Source organism: Prenolepis imparis, unplaced genomic scaffold (genome assembly GCF_030444845.1).
Source record: "Prenolepis imparis isolate NDT839.2.m4 unplaced genomic scaffold, iyPreImpa1.0 SCAF_5, whole genome shotgun sequence".
NCBI lineage: Eukaryota > Metazoa > Arthropoda > Insecta > Hymenoptera > Formicidae > Prenolepis > Prenolepis imparis.
Genome location: NW_028141163.1, coordinates 9,926,896 through 9,944,011, shown reverse-complemented (window position 1 = coordinate 9,944,011; position 17,116 = coordinate 9,926,896). Strand labels below are relative to the sequence as shown.

The 17,116-nt window shown below is 35.2% G+C and overlaps 2 protein-coding genes across 22 annotated transcripts in view; one reads left to right on the top strand and one right to left on the bottom strand.

Annotated features, from left to right (window-relative positions):
• Nucleotides 1-17,116, top strand: part of LOC145936300 (CUGBP Elav-like family member 1-A) — a 384,349-nt gene that overhangs the window by 228,148 nt on the left and 139,085 nt on the right. The window lies entirely within an intron of this gene.
• Nucleotides 9,179-17,116, bottom strand: part of LOC145936302 (uncharacterized) — a 64,375-nt gene continuing 56,437 nt past the window's right edge. The window contains exons 6-7 of the mRNA XM_083038389.1: nucleotides 9,418-9,601; nucleotides 9,179-9,310 (exon numbers count right to left, since the gene is read on the bottom strand). Coding sequence (XP_082894515.1) covers nucleotides 9,598-9,601 — 4 coding nt within the window. The 3' untranslated portion in view covers nucleotides 9,179-9,310; nucleotides 9,418-9,597. The remainder of the gene's footprint in view (nucleotides 9,311-9,417; nucleotides 9,602-17,116) is intronic.

Below are 17,116 nucleotides of genomic sequence, written 5' to 3'. Positions count from 1 at the left end.
CGACCGATTGCATTCGCGAGAAATTTTTCTTTTACACGTCTCTTCTTACTTTCTCACTTCTTTTTGCGGTGCAAAAGTTAAACTTTTTCATCATTGTCACGCGAATAAAAGCGTTTGTCTAGCTTCCATTATCGCGCGTCTAAGCAAAACTTCTTCATGTCACAGATATAATTAATCATTCGCGAAAGCTTTCGACGCCACAGAACGAATATACATATATACACTCTCTGATACACACACAGACATACATGAAAAGCTTTTAATATTCCAATATATTCCAGTAATCTGATTATTAGCATCACGATAAATCGTTATTAATCGACGCTTCCTCAAAGAAATCGATTCGCTGAATGTGACAAAAACTTTAATGTCTTTGCGAAAATCGTTCTTTGAGGTCCTGCACTTTAGAACAGACATTCATCAAATATCGGTTGACTTGAATGGTGGTTTCTGAAGATGACTTTGAACACAGTGACGAAGATAATCCTTTAAAGGATCCCCAAAGTAGGTTCCTTGGAAGTCCTTTAACACGACGCTTCGCTACGTGGCTGTAAGCGGACTCGATGATTGGTCACCGGACAGGAAGTCGATAGTTAGGGTTTGAGTTTGCTAGCATCGTAGATGCGGGTTTAACACAGCGTCAACGCGGTTAGATCCATGGCGTCTATTACAAAGTACATTCTAATTTCGCAATTATTACGTCAACGTGGTTAATATAACTTTTTTTTTTTTTTTGCCTTTTCGTCGCGATTTTTTCTTCTCCGTTTAACTCGTTGATTTACAAACTCGTTTCGGAAAATCTCGCGAAAAAACGCGACACGAAAAAACTAAACACACTTTAAAAATTCGAACGATTACATAAATCTAAGCAAAGTGGAGGATACGTTATTAAAAGCGCAAGTTTTACACTTTTTAATCTTGCTACTTTGGTGCAATAAGAACAAATCATTGTGACGGGGTGTTTTCATATAACACCAGAAGCCCACCAGACGTGGCCCTTGCGGACTACTCAATCATCCCTCTTAATCCCGGACTAAGGTCTAAAGGACTAAAGGTAATCAAGATAAACTACTGTCCTGAGGGAATTTGAACCTCCAGTTGCTCGAGAGGACATCGAAGTAATTAATTCGTATCTTTCGCCTCTTATCGCGTGGTGTCGTCTCTCGAATGAAGTATCCGGTAAAATGATTCTTTGCTCATCGTTGTAAGACGAGATTACGATATAACGACATTTTCAATTAGCAAAGTTCTACGGTCGGAGGCATTAAGGATTAATTCAAAACCGACCGATGGATATAATAAAAATCACAACTTACCGATTTTAATCTTTTAGATGAGTAGCTATAAAGTTTATATATTAATTATGAATTTATAATAACGTTTCAAGAAATGCTTGTCATTATCATTAAAAATGGATATACATGAGAAAGCATTTAGAAGAGAGAATATACATATGTTGCGAACTTTTATGACGACTCATATATTCATCATATTTTTGTACAGAATTCTTTAAAAATTCTGCTATATTCGCTTTTCTGTCCTTCTACGCTATTACAAAAATATTCGCTAGATAACGCAACTGCATTGTTAAAAATAATATCTTCGAATCACGGAGCGAAAAAATATCACGGATACTGAATAAAAACTTTCAAACTAAATGCTTGCTTTGCGCGCATTCAATTATTGAATTGCAGTAGAATTATTCAGCCTTTTCAAATCTCATTTTTCGCTCTTCCACCGTGCTAGATTTCTTTTTTGTCAAAGCTTTATCCCGGAGGCCACGTTTTTATCAAAGTCGCTGCGCGATTGGTGGGGCACCAGAACTGCACGTGGACCGTAAAATTATACGACATTAATGTGACCGATATACGAGGTGTGCGCACATAAAATTCGTCCCCTCGACACGGGATATTTTCTTGCCTTATGTACGAACGTGTGCATCGCTCCAAGTAATCTATTTGCCCATTTCTGACCTGGCAAGAGACGTGCGGTCTTTTAAACGTCAGCTTTATAAAACATAAATACGTAGCCCGATCATAATCTGCGAGTGGTGTGTTTATAAAACAATATGCATTCACCTAAAGGCGAAGCTGTATAACAGAGTACAATACAAAAAAATTGCGCAAGGTATTTTAAAAAGATGTAGCTATAAATATGTAAAATAATTTTTAAATTTTTATACATACCTACATATTACCTATGTGTATAAAATCAAAAATATTGATATATTTTTTTCAAAATAATATCAAGATTTTTTATCACTATTGCATATAATAGTTGAGAATATATTCTATATTTTTTTTATAAAATGCAAACTTAACAAGAGACAAAAATTTCAATTTTTTTATATAAATATTAAATATATTTTATTTCATACAAATATATATTATTATATTATAAAGAGAGAAAAAAAGAAAAAGAAAAGAGGTAAAGGGGATATTTTCTTATCTCTTTTATACATTGAAAATGCATTTAGTAAATTAATCGTTTACCATTAGGTTGAAGTGAATAATTAATTGTTTGTCTTTAAAGAAGAAATGCAATCGCTCGCGTCAGCTGCGTGAAATAACTGAACCAAGGAACGTTCTAGATCCGCCCGCAACTTTCATTGGCCTGTTGGTGATTGCGTGCCGTAGATTATCCTCAACGGTGCTTAATGCCGCTCGTGTCCCACAGAAATTACATCCCCGCGTCGATGTGACCGATGTGGATGCATAAAACCTTGTCGCACGGCACGGCACGTTTAAACGCGTCACGAGATATTTTTGTCCGACTGTATTCGAAACAATTGCGTAGTAAAAGTGCACGTCCTAGAATTTATCGCGCGACACCGATATTTATTTGTCGTCCGATGCACGGTATCTGCGATAAATGGAATGTCAACGCGCGGCTCGATTGTAATCGAAAGTAATAGAATTTCTCATTTTATTTGTTTTCTTTTTCTCATTATCATAATTATCATTAGATTATTATATATTTCTTTTTATTATTCTCCAATTATTTTTTGCGCTTGTCGCAATTTATCTAGAATCAAAGGATGCGTTGCGTATATACGAGGGTGTTTTAAAAAGTAAAGCAAATTAAATATTTTGAGATATATAATTCAATTAGAAATACACATGATATGTTATTTTTCAATATGATTATTCTCTTTTTTAATACACTTCTTTTCTTTGGTTGCCTTTAGCCAGAAATGCACCGCTTATTTGATTTTACAGCATCCTTCATACAATCTTAATCTTCCTCTGATTATCATGTGTTTGTTCCCCTGAAGGATGCTCTAAGAAGACAAAGATTTGAGAATGATGACGAGGTCGAAGAAGTGGTGCATTTCTGGCTGAAGGCACAACCAAAAATATTTGTTTCTAATAGTAAAGAAATTGGTGCAACAATAAGAAATGTATTGAAAAGAAGGGTGATTATGTAGAAAAATGACATATCATTTGTATCTCTAATTAAATAATATATATCTCAAAATATTTAATTTGCTTTTTGTCGCGTGATTAAACTGCGTTTAGCTAATCGATCTAGTCGATAGGTCGCGTAGGGCGCTTCGCTTGGCGCATCATGGCATCGACATGCTCCACGTGGCCGACAAAGACGGATCTCTTTTAATTTCGCTATTCGGACTCGTGTCGCAGACGGTCGCAACCGAGCGCGACGCACCGCAGGAATTCATGGTACGTTAGAAAATCCCCGGTGGGATTACGAGGCTTGACGAAGAAGAACGGTGGTCGGCGAGGGTGAGACAACCGGATGGCGGAGCAAGTGGAAATTCCTGGCGGCGAACTAACCTGCGAGGATATTTATATTCCTGGCACCTATCCCCCTGTAAATCCCTGGCCAGCAATTAGGGCTGTCGGCCTACCGGTAGTCTCATCTCGCCTCGTCTCGTCTCGTCTCGTCTGGTCTCGTCTCATCTCGTCTCGTTCCGTCTCCAATCGTCCTGTCCTACGCACGAGCGTCCTCCCTCGAGCTGCAGGCTTGTGTAACACTCGGCGATCGTTAACGCGAGCTATCGTTACCTGGAGTGCGGCGGCTGGCTATTGGTTCTACACGTAGCCCCCAATCGCCCCTTCCTATCGTCGTAATCGTTAACCATCCCTCCGTCGCCGCGAAATACGGCCAAATTATCCCTTCTCACTGCGCGCCCTATCGCGGCATAATGTCAGATTCGTCACTCGATTCCTGCTCTCGATAAATCATCGTTATACCGCACGTGCGAGTAATGAAACAGCCTTTATAGCAAATTGATTTTTATTTGTGTGCGGGTTTTTGGGAAATGCAAAGATAATTATAATTGTACACACGCGCGGCGTGCTAGAAGATATATATAATTGACTATCTGTAAATTAGTGAGAGAATATTGTGAATTTTGTTCTATATTTTTACATATACACTTACTCTTCTCACGTTAATATTCTCAATTAAATTTACAAATTTAATTAAATTTTCCAAAATATTTGAGATAATTTTCTCTTTTAAAGCTACTGAGGCAGTAAATTTGCAAATTTTGCATTTGTCCCCGTTTTCTCTTGAACCAACCCACTTCATGTTCAAACATTATGCGGATATGGCTTGGCTACTCATTAACCCCCCCCCCCCCCCTCATTGCCGCAAAATGTTCCCGAGTTACCGAGGTCTCTCCCTTCTCGTCGCCCAGGTTCTCGCTACACGCCCCGAGCACGTTGTATGCACTTGCACAAAGTGACGTCAGATTTGTCACGTACACCATGACGAGAAGTTCTCGGGAAGTTTTGGCCACGCGCGGTTTATACCACGCCCGTAATTTGTTCGCGGACCACGTGTCTTTATGCCCTCAGACGGGTCAACTGCCGGCTCGTTAAAGCCCCTCACGTGCCGTAAAATGTTACCTCGATTGTCACCGTCATCCTCGCACGCAACGTAACGACAAAGTCGGCACCTGCGCCCGCGTATTAAATTCTTGCCAAGTGTTGCTGAGAACGCAGGCTCTTAGAGCGACGTGGATGAGCCTATGCCGATATTATTGCTATTTTTTCTCGCGTTGTTGTCATCCGAAAATTCTTAAAGATCTATTCGGAAAATTTACAAGAGATCACTGTAATAATTGAAAATCAAAACCATCCAAAATATTTTATTTTTTATGTTATTAATAATAGGTCATTTTCTTTTGATATAACATTTTGCTTCCAAGTTTTGTATCATAAAGCTAAAATGCAGACTTTAGATGTGTGATAATTTATTGCATAATGATTTAACATTTATTATTAATTTATTACAGTTAGCAATGTGATGATTCGAAATGTTAAGGTAATTAATCGTACGCGATTACAAGGTAATTCTACAACTGATATGAGATAAAGCGCACCGTATTACGGAATAATGAACAAATGATAGGATAGGTATGTCCGAGGTATGAGAATCGCCCGTGTCGCTTGTAATAATCCCCCGCGTTAAGTCTTATCTCACGATGTCTTAACTCTAAAATAAGAGCCAGTCCGTGGAATCACGCGACGGGATATCTCGTCTATCCGTTCGTAAAACAAAACGCGATAAAACCGGGAGGTAGTGGGTGTTATTTGAATTTGTCGGGCGCGTTAAAAATGTTTGCGAAAACAAGACAACCCCAAGGATCCATTATTCTCCGCGAATCGTCCTCGGACGAATTCATATTCGTTGGCAAAGAGGAACGAAATGGAGCATCGCCGAGGTTCTACCTTTCCTCTCCTCGGAGCCGATTCCACTTATCCTTCCTAGCGAGAAATTATGCGCGATCCTCCGCCGTTATGTCCCTTTAATGGAATTAAAGTGCGCTAAACGGCACGTGAAATCGGACGGCCTTTATCGTCCTGGAGAGAGACGGCGCGGCACGGTTTTATCGCGCATCGAAGCGTGAGGGCTTGCATGTGCGGCTGCTCTCGCGATAAGAGGAGTCGAATACGTGAGTCGGGAAAAATCGGCGCCCAAGTGGCTTCGAGAGGCCCGCTCGAGACTCGGTGTTCGCAGTTTTTTCCTCGTCCTTCGTTCTTTGTTTTTTTTCTTTTTTTCGTTAGAATCGCGTCGTCGTTTTCTTCGATGCGCAATTGCACCGCAGAAAAATGCAGTAACCGATCTTCATTCGCGATTATTGAAATTTATTTGGTCGAGAAACTTTTCCTTTCATTCTCTTTTCAGACAACAGATTTCAACGACAGATTGTTTGGTAAACGCGGAATCGATTTTTCATTTTTTTAAATTCATTTTTGAATGAAAATTTTCTATTTTTTCTTTTCTTTCTTTCCATGGCAACGTCACGTTGTACATTATAGTTTAAAATAAATTTGTGACTACGTTTGAAGCGTACCGTAAATTCTTTTATATAAAGTCTTTAATTTAGAACTTTCTTTTTCAGATTTATCTATTAATATTTTTTCTTCAAATATGTGGTCGCGTATTTTTTTACTGATCGATATTTGCTTACGAACTCGAAAAATATTTGTGTGTGTGTACATGAGTAATTTGTTACGTTATAAATTTACGTTTAAAAAATTAATAAACATTAATTATTTAATGATGTTTTAATTCTGTTCTCTTGCTTATTTATTGCAAGTAAATTCTCAACAAACATTTTAATTTCTATTACAAAAATATATAATATAAAATAGCTATATGAACGAATTAATTTCTATTAAAACTAGAAAATTATATAATGTTTATAAATATTAATTGCGTTAATCACGAAAGAAGAAGGTTACATATTTTGTGAAAAAGTTTGTAGTAAACTTCTGCAAACTTATAACTAGCTTTTTACGTATTTTCGAACCTTTTTCGAAGAAAACTTGCTTGTGTCACGATTTTAATCAAAGATATGTTCGAATAACTCTAACTTCTACTTCAGAGAATTGTTATTCAGGTTGTCTCGTAATGATTTAGTAAATTGTACTAAAACAAAAAGCGAAAAGATATAAATCTGCCTGGTGTTGTCGTGTACATCCTGTACGAAGAACATCCTCTCTCTCGCGAAATTTCTAGTGTAGAATTCAGAATAAAAACTATACAATATAAAATTAAAACGTCGCTGCTACCAGATCGTTCATCGGGAATGTCGGAGTTTCATAAAGATCTCCAATCGCGTTCTTCTATTACACGCATATTTCGAGAACTTACGATCCGAGAAAATCCGCGAGAAGTTTGAACTTGGCGAACGCGGCTATAAATTCAGGCAAGTATCTCCTCATCTATTATTTCAAGACGATACTTTAAAAAGTCACGAAGCTACCCGTTATCTCTCGAGTGGCGCGTTTTCCCCCTCAGTTTTCAATTCCGAGACTACATAAAGATTTCGCTGAGTCTCGTATTCTAGCCAATGCAAGAACGTGGATCACGAACTTTCGGAGAACCGAGGATGTTGTATGAAATAAAAAACAGGGAAAAACACGCATTTATTTCTCATGCCTGTTTGTTCAAATTCTTTAATTTTTTATGTATAATTTTTTTATGTGTTAAATAGCCATTTAATTATAATCGATTAAGAGATATAAGAAAAATAAGTTTTGCAGCACTAGGAAAGAATTTTAAGTAAAGTATTATAAAAAAAGTACATATGTATATATGATGTTAGGATTATTGGAAAATATAAATTATCGAAAATGAAAGACAAACTGATCTTTCGGAATTGTTTTTTGACTCCAATGACTTCTCTATGAGTTGTTCCTCTTTCATTTATCTTGGCGTCCTTTTGTCAACCAAATGGTTGAAGTTAACAGCACTTATGGGTGTTGGGGATGCTACTTGTCAAACGACACGCTTGTTTATTTACGGGGCTGCTTAAGAGCAATTTGTTTTCTCTCGTAAAGGGCTGGTCTATCGTTCGTATGGGGAATGTCTCATAAATCACGATATAAATCAATTGTGTTCTACAAAGCCTCTACGAAACGTTGAAATTTATAGTGGTTTTGGTAATTTGAACGCTGCATTTCTACTATATCTCCAAATTGTTGGATTAATTAAAGATATATTTTTATGTATTTATGTAAAAAGAAATTTACATTAAATGGAGCTTTTAATTCTAAATAGAATTTTTGTATTTGAAAGACATAATTTTAAAGAAATATAATATACAGAAAAACTTGTAAAGTTGTAAAAAAATAGCGTCAAAATTTTGTCAATAAAGAATTATGTTCAAATTTATTAGAAAAAAATGTGAAAGTGCACTTTGCAAATTATGTCTTGTACAATACAAAGAACGCATAAGACTTATTGCGTGCGTGATTAGTAATTGCCTCGGGTATCTAGATGGAACAAAAATGATTGTCTCGTCGTAGCACGAAATGATTTATCTCTCTCACTCCGTTGTTGCATTAGTCTCGTTCAACGCATCTGATAACGTCGATTGTTACAGCATTACGTTAACTGGGAAACGATTTCGATCAGCAATGTAGATCGCGAATGATCGTCTCTACAATTTCCGCGGATAATATGGTCGGTTGGACAAATCATAATTGTTCACGGGAGAATGAAAATATACGCGTGTTACAATAACACGTCACAGTTTACCAAAGTTTACGTGGATAACATTCTTGAATTATGATTATAAACACTTAAAAATCTGCGGTTAGTTCAATCCTCCTTTTTAAAAAAAGATATGTAAAGTCGATACTCGCATATATCGAAGTTTATTGTTGTCGCTTTTCCGCGATGCTCATTGGCTGTCAAGATTCGAGTTGTGCGTTATATTCGTAGCATCGAGAGGCTGTCATCGCGAGAGTTAGCAGTTTGACAGTTTGTTCAAAATAAAATTAAATAAAATAATGATATTAGTTTTAAATAAAATATTATAATATTAAACTCGATTAATATTTTTGACAGATATCAGCTGATTTCTGTCAAAAAATATTAATCGCGGATAAAATATTATAACATATTATTTAAAACATATTATTTTATTTTATTTTATTTTAAACAAACTGTTAAACTACTAATCCTCGCGATGACAGCCTCTCGATGCTACGAATATAACGCACAACGCAAATCGAAACAGTTAATCAACATCGGAAAAGATGCAACAATACTTGCAAGAATCGACTTAACGTGCATTTTTTTAGAACGGGATGTTATAATATTTTTAATTCGATTAATATTTTTGACAATTATCAGAGCTGATTTTTGTCAAAAAATATTAATCGCAGATAAGATATTATAACATATTATTTAAAACCTTTGTTACTATTTTAATATTTTCAACATATATATATCCCCATTACCGCTATAGATAGAAATATTATAAAATAAACAATTTCTCACTCACCGATACGTGCAATAGCGGAGTTGTAGTACACAGCACATTGATCTGAAAACAAAATATTCAAATTATGTATATACATAATTGTGTCGAATAGTGTGTGTCGAATATCTCATAAACAATGCAGTTTAGAAAAAATGTTTTATTTTGCATACCTCATAGTTGCTCCGATGTCGCCCGATGCCTCCCCGGGCCTCCTCCTCCTCTCTTGGTCCTTCGTAGCACTCACGACACTCGCGAAATACGAATAATTACGATTGTCCGACACTTTACACGGCATTCCCGACACGCGAAACTTTACACGGCACTCCCGACACGACGCGTGAATCGCAATGCTACCTGTAACAAATAAAATACATACATATATTAGAATAATCTTATTATTTCGCATTATAACAATATAAATATGTAAGCTAGAATTAACGATAGATATATCCACGGATCGCAACACATTCGCGCGCGCGAAAACAGATTAAGTTGGGTTATGTTGGCAAGAGATTTTGCATCGAATTTTTCGCGAAATATGCGTTTCGAACAATTACGCCTACATATTAAAGTTGAAATTATGATATGCGATTGATAAATATTACAATACAAAGGTTAGAAATCGTTTCTAACGATTATGCTTACTAATTAATCACAGCGGGACGCAGCTCGAACTGCCTGATACTCGCGGCGTTTCGGTAATGGCCGAGGCTACAAACATCGGCAACTTCACTCTAATAACGCGCGCGCGATACTATATACATGATTTATATATAATATTAATAATTAATTAAAACTTGAAGGAGATTCGTTCGAAAAGATATAGCTTTAAAAGATATAGAAAGAAAAAATATTAATCGAGAATACAAAATAAAAATAAAAATAAAAATAAAAAATAAAATTAAATAAAATTATTATTATTATTATTATTTATTGTTTTTGATTCGTATTAATTATTTTATATTAATAGCTGAGTGATTGCGCGACGAAAAAGCTAAAGAGTGAGAAATTGTTGACTCGTACTACTTAATCTATCTAAATTCTTACTTTGCGCATAATAAAATTATGATATATAAAGTGCATATAATTTTTTTATTGTTTTTGATTTGCATTAATGATTTTATCTTAATGATTAAATAATTGCGCGACAAAAAGGCTAACCGTAGTTCGAATGCTATTGTGCGTTATGTTCGTACCATCGAGCGGCTGTTATCGCGAAGGTTAACAGTTTTGACAGTTCTTTAAAATAAAATAAAATTAAATTAAATTAAATCTTTATATGAAATGGCGCGCGCGCTTGTGTTGTCTAGTAATAAAAATAATAAATTATATAAAGAAATTAAAAGATTTAAAATTATAAGTAAATAATGATCTTCTTTTGTTTCTTTCGTGTGTCATTATGCAGTTATATAATCATTATTTGCTTATGATTAAATCTATTAATTTATTTATATAATTTATTATTTTTATTATTGAACTAACCGCAGATTATGCAATTACATAATGATACACGTCGTTGCATAATATGCATTGAATGTAGCGATTAATTTTAATTAGTGTATTTTAGTACAATTTTATATCTTTTACATAGAAATTTGATAAAACCAAGTTTAAACTTGATTAAAACTAGGAACAATTACTTTAACATAGTAATAAAAAAAACTTGCGTTTATTAATTAATATGAAATATTTATATTATTATTTTTTGCAATCAGATGCACACACAGAATTATTCTTTAAGTATAATTATATATATTTTTAATAATAATTATTGTTTGCATCTCTGATATAACAATCAGAATGTATTTTGATTTTTTTAAACTAACTATTAGGGTAACTAAATAAATCTTAACAATATCGCGCATATCGTAAATCTTTAAAAAATCAAAGATATACATAAATCTCAATTTTCATTCGCGTTGATCAACCAGTAAATTATTACAGTATTAATTCGCGTGTAAGTTGAATGGCATTAGCACGGGACATGGCACATTGTAGGCATCACGTTTCATTACTATTGTCGGACGCGTCGAATGCACAGGGCGAGCATTCGCTCAATAACGTTTATGTCGTGATCCGACGTGATTTCGATTTTAGCCCCGGCGATACAATCAGTTCATCAATCGTATAATCGTAATCGTAATCCACCGTCTACTATTTCTTCGATATCAAAAATCAAACTTGTTATTTTGTAGCATCAAAGGCGTCGAAGCGGCGTTTGTAATGAGAAATTCTCGCTCTAAAGCAACGTCGCATCGATTGACGAAGGTACAATTCGGTCAATAAATAAAATAAACCCTTTGCATCAGGTCGTGCAAAATAGCTTTGCGATATGGATATCCGCCAATTCGAGACGCGCCCATTGAAAAAGTTAATGCATACACGAATAATGTGCGAGCTTGAAGAGATGTGAAATAGTAGCTGCTTGTTTTTCTCGCGAAAATATACGTAATGGTTTTTTTTTTTATGATTTGAATATGCTGCGATTAATCATTTATTACTTGCCATAAATTATTTGGAAGAAATATGTGCGTCAAATCTCGATATCGAAACAAGGATCTTCTTCTCAAGTTTTCTTATTCAAATATTTTATTATTCTTTAATTATTTATCTAAAAATATATGGGATATAAAAAAATATTGAAATGTCAAAGATCCATTCATATAAATTCTCTATAAATTGACGAGATATATATCTTTAAAAAGTGCTTTAGAAATGTTTTCCAATTTTTCAGGCCTTCATGTATATGTACATGTATTTTAGACATCTTCTTTCCCCATTGTATTTATATTATAGATCTGGTTAGCTGACTGCTAACCAGTTTGTAACCCTTGTACGGGAAACAAGTAGAAAACGACCGTATTGCATTGTCACTAGCTATGTACAAGGAACGTTGAGAGTAACTCGAAGGGTCGAAATGAGAAGGGTCGGACGAGTGGAAATAGCTTGTTGCATTCAGACGAGGATAAACCTTAGCTGGCTCCATCGTGTTTACTTTGTAGAACGGCTCGCTGGTATTCGGCTTCGTAGCTATCCTCCTCCTGTCGGTACTGCAAACGTTTGACCGCTCGTAACCAACCCTCTCGCCGGTGCTTTTATTCCGTCAGTGTCCGGGTGAGTTGTATCGTGAAATATGTAAAGGAAAGCGCAAGGTGGAAAAGGTTCATTTCACTCAGCGAAAATGGAGACGGCAGGTATTCTCTCTCTCTCTTTCTCTTTCCTTAAGAGACCTTCAGTTGAAGTGATCCGATCCTTGCCTTTGGTACCTCGGTATAATACGAGAAAAATTCATTATCCAGCTTCCTGCTCTTTTAATCCGCAAAAACTTTTTGAGAGCTTATAACTTTGACAATAAAATAAAATCATCTTAATGTAGCACATGTAATTTTATATGCATGAGGGGCAAATTAATTTCATATTTCAAGGAGAAGTAGAATTTAAATTAGAAAAGTTGAAGTATCCGTAAATGATACGAATGTATCATTTGTGTTTCGAAATTGTTTTTTGCAAATAGTTATTGCTGTGAAAGAAGTTTTTTTTGTTTCATCGATATCCTACGGTAGGATGTAAATGTAATAAATAATTTCGAGACGGCGTTGTAAATGAATAAGAGGTTGCTTATTTTATTAATTGAATTAGTCTTGATATCAATCTGTCGCGTAGATATGCACTTCGTCAGATATAAGCTGTGCAGTTCATCGATGCAGTACTAGATCGAGTCAGTCGACTAAACAATGAACGTCCAAGTTTCGCTTCTCGTTTCATCATCGAAAAGCCATTGTCTGCCATTCACGTATCGTTGAAGACGAAACAAACAAGACGGTCGACTCGTAGTCTCCCTCCACTTCAAGATCGTATCCACGACTACATCGTCGCACTGCGAATACCAGACGAGTGATTTCAAACTCTCGTACGGACGGAATCTCGAACTACGTTACTTCGGCGCTCTTTGTAGCAAACTCGAAAGCGTACTAAGATCACAGAAACGACTCGGCACTTCGCGAGGCGGAAAAGTAAGTTGCTTGAAATCAAGTCGAGATATTTCCTCTCTCTCCTTTTCTCTTTGTAGTCTCTTAGTTGATTTACTAGCTGTCAAAAATTTTACAAGAAAATTCTAAGCTATTCTAAATTCTAAGAAATAAATCTAAAATTAAATTAACACTTGAAGGGCGATACAAGAATTAGAGAAAGATGATTGTCTTTTTGCAATGAAAACATATCATTACTTTCTGTCGAACCATCAGTTATTCAAGATTGTCAATTATAGAGATTTAGTGTATTTATTTTTTATTCTGCATACTTTTTATAAATGCAACCTATACAGAATAATAAATTTTAATTAATTACATTTATCTTTATAATTAATATTATAAACAGTATATACAAAATAATTATTTAATAAGACTTGTAAAATATCAACTTTCATTTTCTATAGGTCCTTAACGTAGTTTTAATCGAGTCATGATCATTTGCAAGTAGAACAAAATAAATGTGTAGAAAATGATTATACTCTTTATTGTGGAAAGGAAAATATCATCGTAAATCTCGGTTAATGATATTTCAATTAACGATGGACAAAATTGGGGGCGACGAGCGTCGTGGGAGGATCGAGGGATAGTGTTGCTTGTCGAGTTATTAAATTTACCGTGCCACAAATTCCAGCTCCAGGGAGACGGTGGATTTTGGGTCCGCAGCCGGCCCGCGTAACATCGGCTGTAGATTCTCTTCTCTCGCTCTCTCTTCGCGGTAGACGAAGGAGAGTATAATGTACAACTTCGGGACCGCCAAATTCCCTCCTAAATACCCCGCCTAACTAGCTTACTGGCTGCAGTTGGAACCGGAGTGCTGCCAGCGGCGCCAAGGGCTGCTCGCCTTTCTCGGGCTTACCCGCTCACACGTGTACATCGCCACGCGAGTTCCTAGGATCCGATATTACTTGGCGAATATCTCGTAAATACGAGTACCGATGTCACGTTGCCGAACGTTTACAGAATGCCATTCCAGTTTGCCATTTGCCTATGTTAAGTTCGCCTAGTTCGTGCGAAATTATTGTCGTTAAAATTATTAATGCTTTAATCTTTAGCGTTCCTTTGCGTGATCGCAAAGAAAGTTCAAAACCTCGCAAATGATGTACTTCCTCTCAAGTGTATATAGAAGACGCGATGCTGAACTAAGCGTACACGAGTCCCTTTGAATCTATTTGCTCATTGAAGTAATGTTTTTCGATATTGTCCATTTTTGACAAAAAGAAAAGAATGGCAAACTGAATATTTATCTATTTGTTCTCTATCTATGAAAACTATACGAAAAAGCATATTGTTTTCTTTTTACTCTTTACTTTAAAAAAAATGAACGTAAATAGAAATATATTTCATAGACTGTATAGAGATTGTAAAATAAATATAAATCGATAAATAAATTCATAGATAACATCAATTCTAATCTTGCCACAAAATAATCTATTATAATTAATATATAAATATTCTAAAAATTAATAAAATAAATTAAATAAACTAAATGAATGTAAAAAAAATAATTCATAACCTGAGATTAGATATAAACTGAGAACTCTCGACATACAGAAAAAGAGACTAGCATTTTGATGCTCAATAATATTAAAGCGATTTTACATTATAATAGATATGCTCCAATCTCGTTAAAAAGTATAACGGAAGAAAATCTTGAGCATATATGCTTGGAGCATATTTTTGCTCTAGGCTATTTAAGTTTTTGAGCCGTTAATGTACCAAGTCCTACCCCCATTCTTACGTAATAAGGTCAACCCATCGTCTTTTGCAAAGTTTGCCGTTATGTTTTCACAAATATCCTCGTTATCTTAACGATTCTTGTAGGTCTTGAATTTTTAGTTGGATATGATGTCTTGAAAAATAAAAAAGTGTACGCTTGCTTTGTCAAGAAACTTTCTTGTAAGACAAGTTTATCTTAAGATTTCTGCTTCTTTCTTTTTTTTTTACTTTACTCATACATAAATTAAAATATAATTATAATGAAGAATTAATATTAGACAATAATTCTAAAGCGTATTCTGCGTTCATCAATTGTCATCGTTTTTTCCTACAAGAGCAGCTTCATCAGTTACACTTTTCTAATTTCAATTTCTGTCTTCCTGTCGAGACACCGCGGAAAATGTCCTCGAAGAGATACAGCAATAAGGGTTCTGCAGACGAAGGGATTCCAAGTGATCGAGACCTCGCGCAGCTCGTGCCATCTTAACGAATTTCGAACCGCTCTTAAAATGAAAGAGTGATGCGGTGAGAACAGAGATAAAGGCCTGAAGGGTTGATCGGAGGGAGAACGAAAGGGAAGAAAATTACTCGACGTAGAGGCGACAAGACAGCCTGAATACGGGTAGAAGACGGGAAAGGATGCGAGAAAGAGGAAAGACGGTCTGCCATTCGACCGACGGAGGACCAGAGAATAGAGAGACAATACAGTCAGCAGCAGACGCGGCAAATTGCCCGTTAATAATCCGCACGAGGACGGGTTGAGGGTGGAAAACGAGGGGAGGGTCTGGTTGCACAACCCCGTGCAACTTTCTCGTTTTCGTCGGATGAAGGGCGCCGGATGAAATATTCCACTCTGATCCGATGTAATTGCGACGTCGTGCTTGAAAATTCTCCCAGGCCTGCCCTGCCTCCTTTTCCCTATCACTCCCTATCACCATCATCACGATTGGTGTTAGTCTATCTTGTTCTCTCTTTCTCTTTTTAATATGATTTTTTATTTTACTTGAATTTTTTCAAATAGTTAGATATATTCTATAAGCCATGCATTTTTTCCGAATCCGACGGATTTCAAATAGGAAATAAAAGAAAATGATCGCTTTAATGTAAAAAAATTATAAAAATTATAACATTACACTTGAAAGAAAAAAAGAGAGAAAGAGAGATAAAATATAAAATTTTGTTTTTAATTTTACAATCTGCTTTGACAGAGATTTAACTCGAAATCTAATTATTGGGATATTTAATGTCGAATTGAATATTGCAGTAATCGATGTGATCATTAATTAATTTTTATTAAAGAGAAGTCTTAAAATCCATTAGTAGCCAAAAGAAATTCGATAACGTCTGAGTTATCCTATACATATGTATCTGATCACCAACGTCAAGGGGGTAACATGGCTAGAATGGCGGTGGAGTGTTTATCGCGCTACGTCGGTTGCGGTCCTGAACGGATTAGATCTCGTTCCTGTTTGGTTCCTAGGTGAATTAACCCGCCAGTAATCGATGAATATCTGAGGAGAATGGTAATTACGTGCGAAACATCTTGCAGTGCTTTTAGTGCAGGGCATTTAAATTACACATTGTTATACGATAAGGAACTATTTCTGAATAAATTGTACACTGAAGATATATAATGTTTTACGTAGAATACTTGTACACTGAAGATATATAATGTTTTACGTAGCAAGAGATAGGAGGAATAGAGAATGTAAATGAAATGTTTTACATTATTAATAAAAGCAATTAAACGATATTCTTTTGAAAAGACTGCATCAGATTGAACATTAATAAGCATAATTTACAAATTTTATCTTTTCAAATCATTAAATGTAACCTTTCAAAATTTTATCTATAATAATTTTTATTATAGTAATAAATATTTTTAAATATAAATCAACTTTTATTTAAGGTTTAATTCAGACAGTTTTTATATTTTGATCTATACTTTATCAAATAATAATATATTTGATTATCAAGATAAATAAAAATTATTAAAAATAATAACATAGCACATAAACTTATTGTTAGAAAATATTCTAAAGTATAGAATAAAACTCAAATTGCAAAAGTTGATTTTCATCTATCAAAATTTGTTCATGATCCGCTCATGATCCGATCGCAT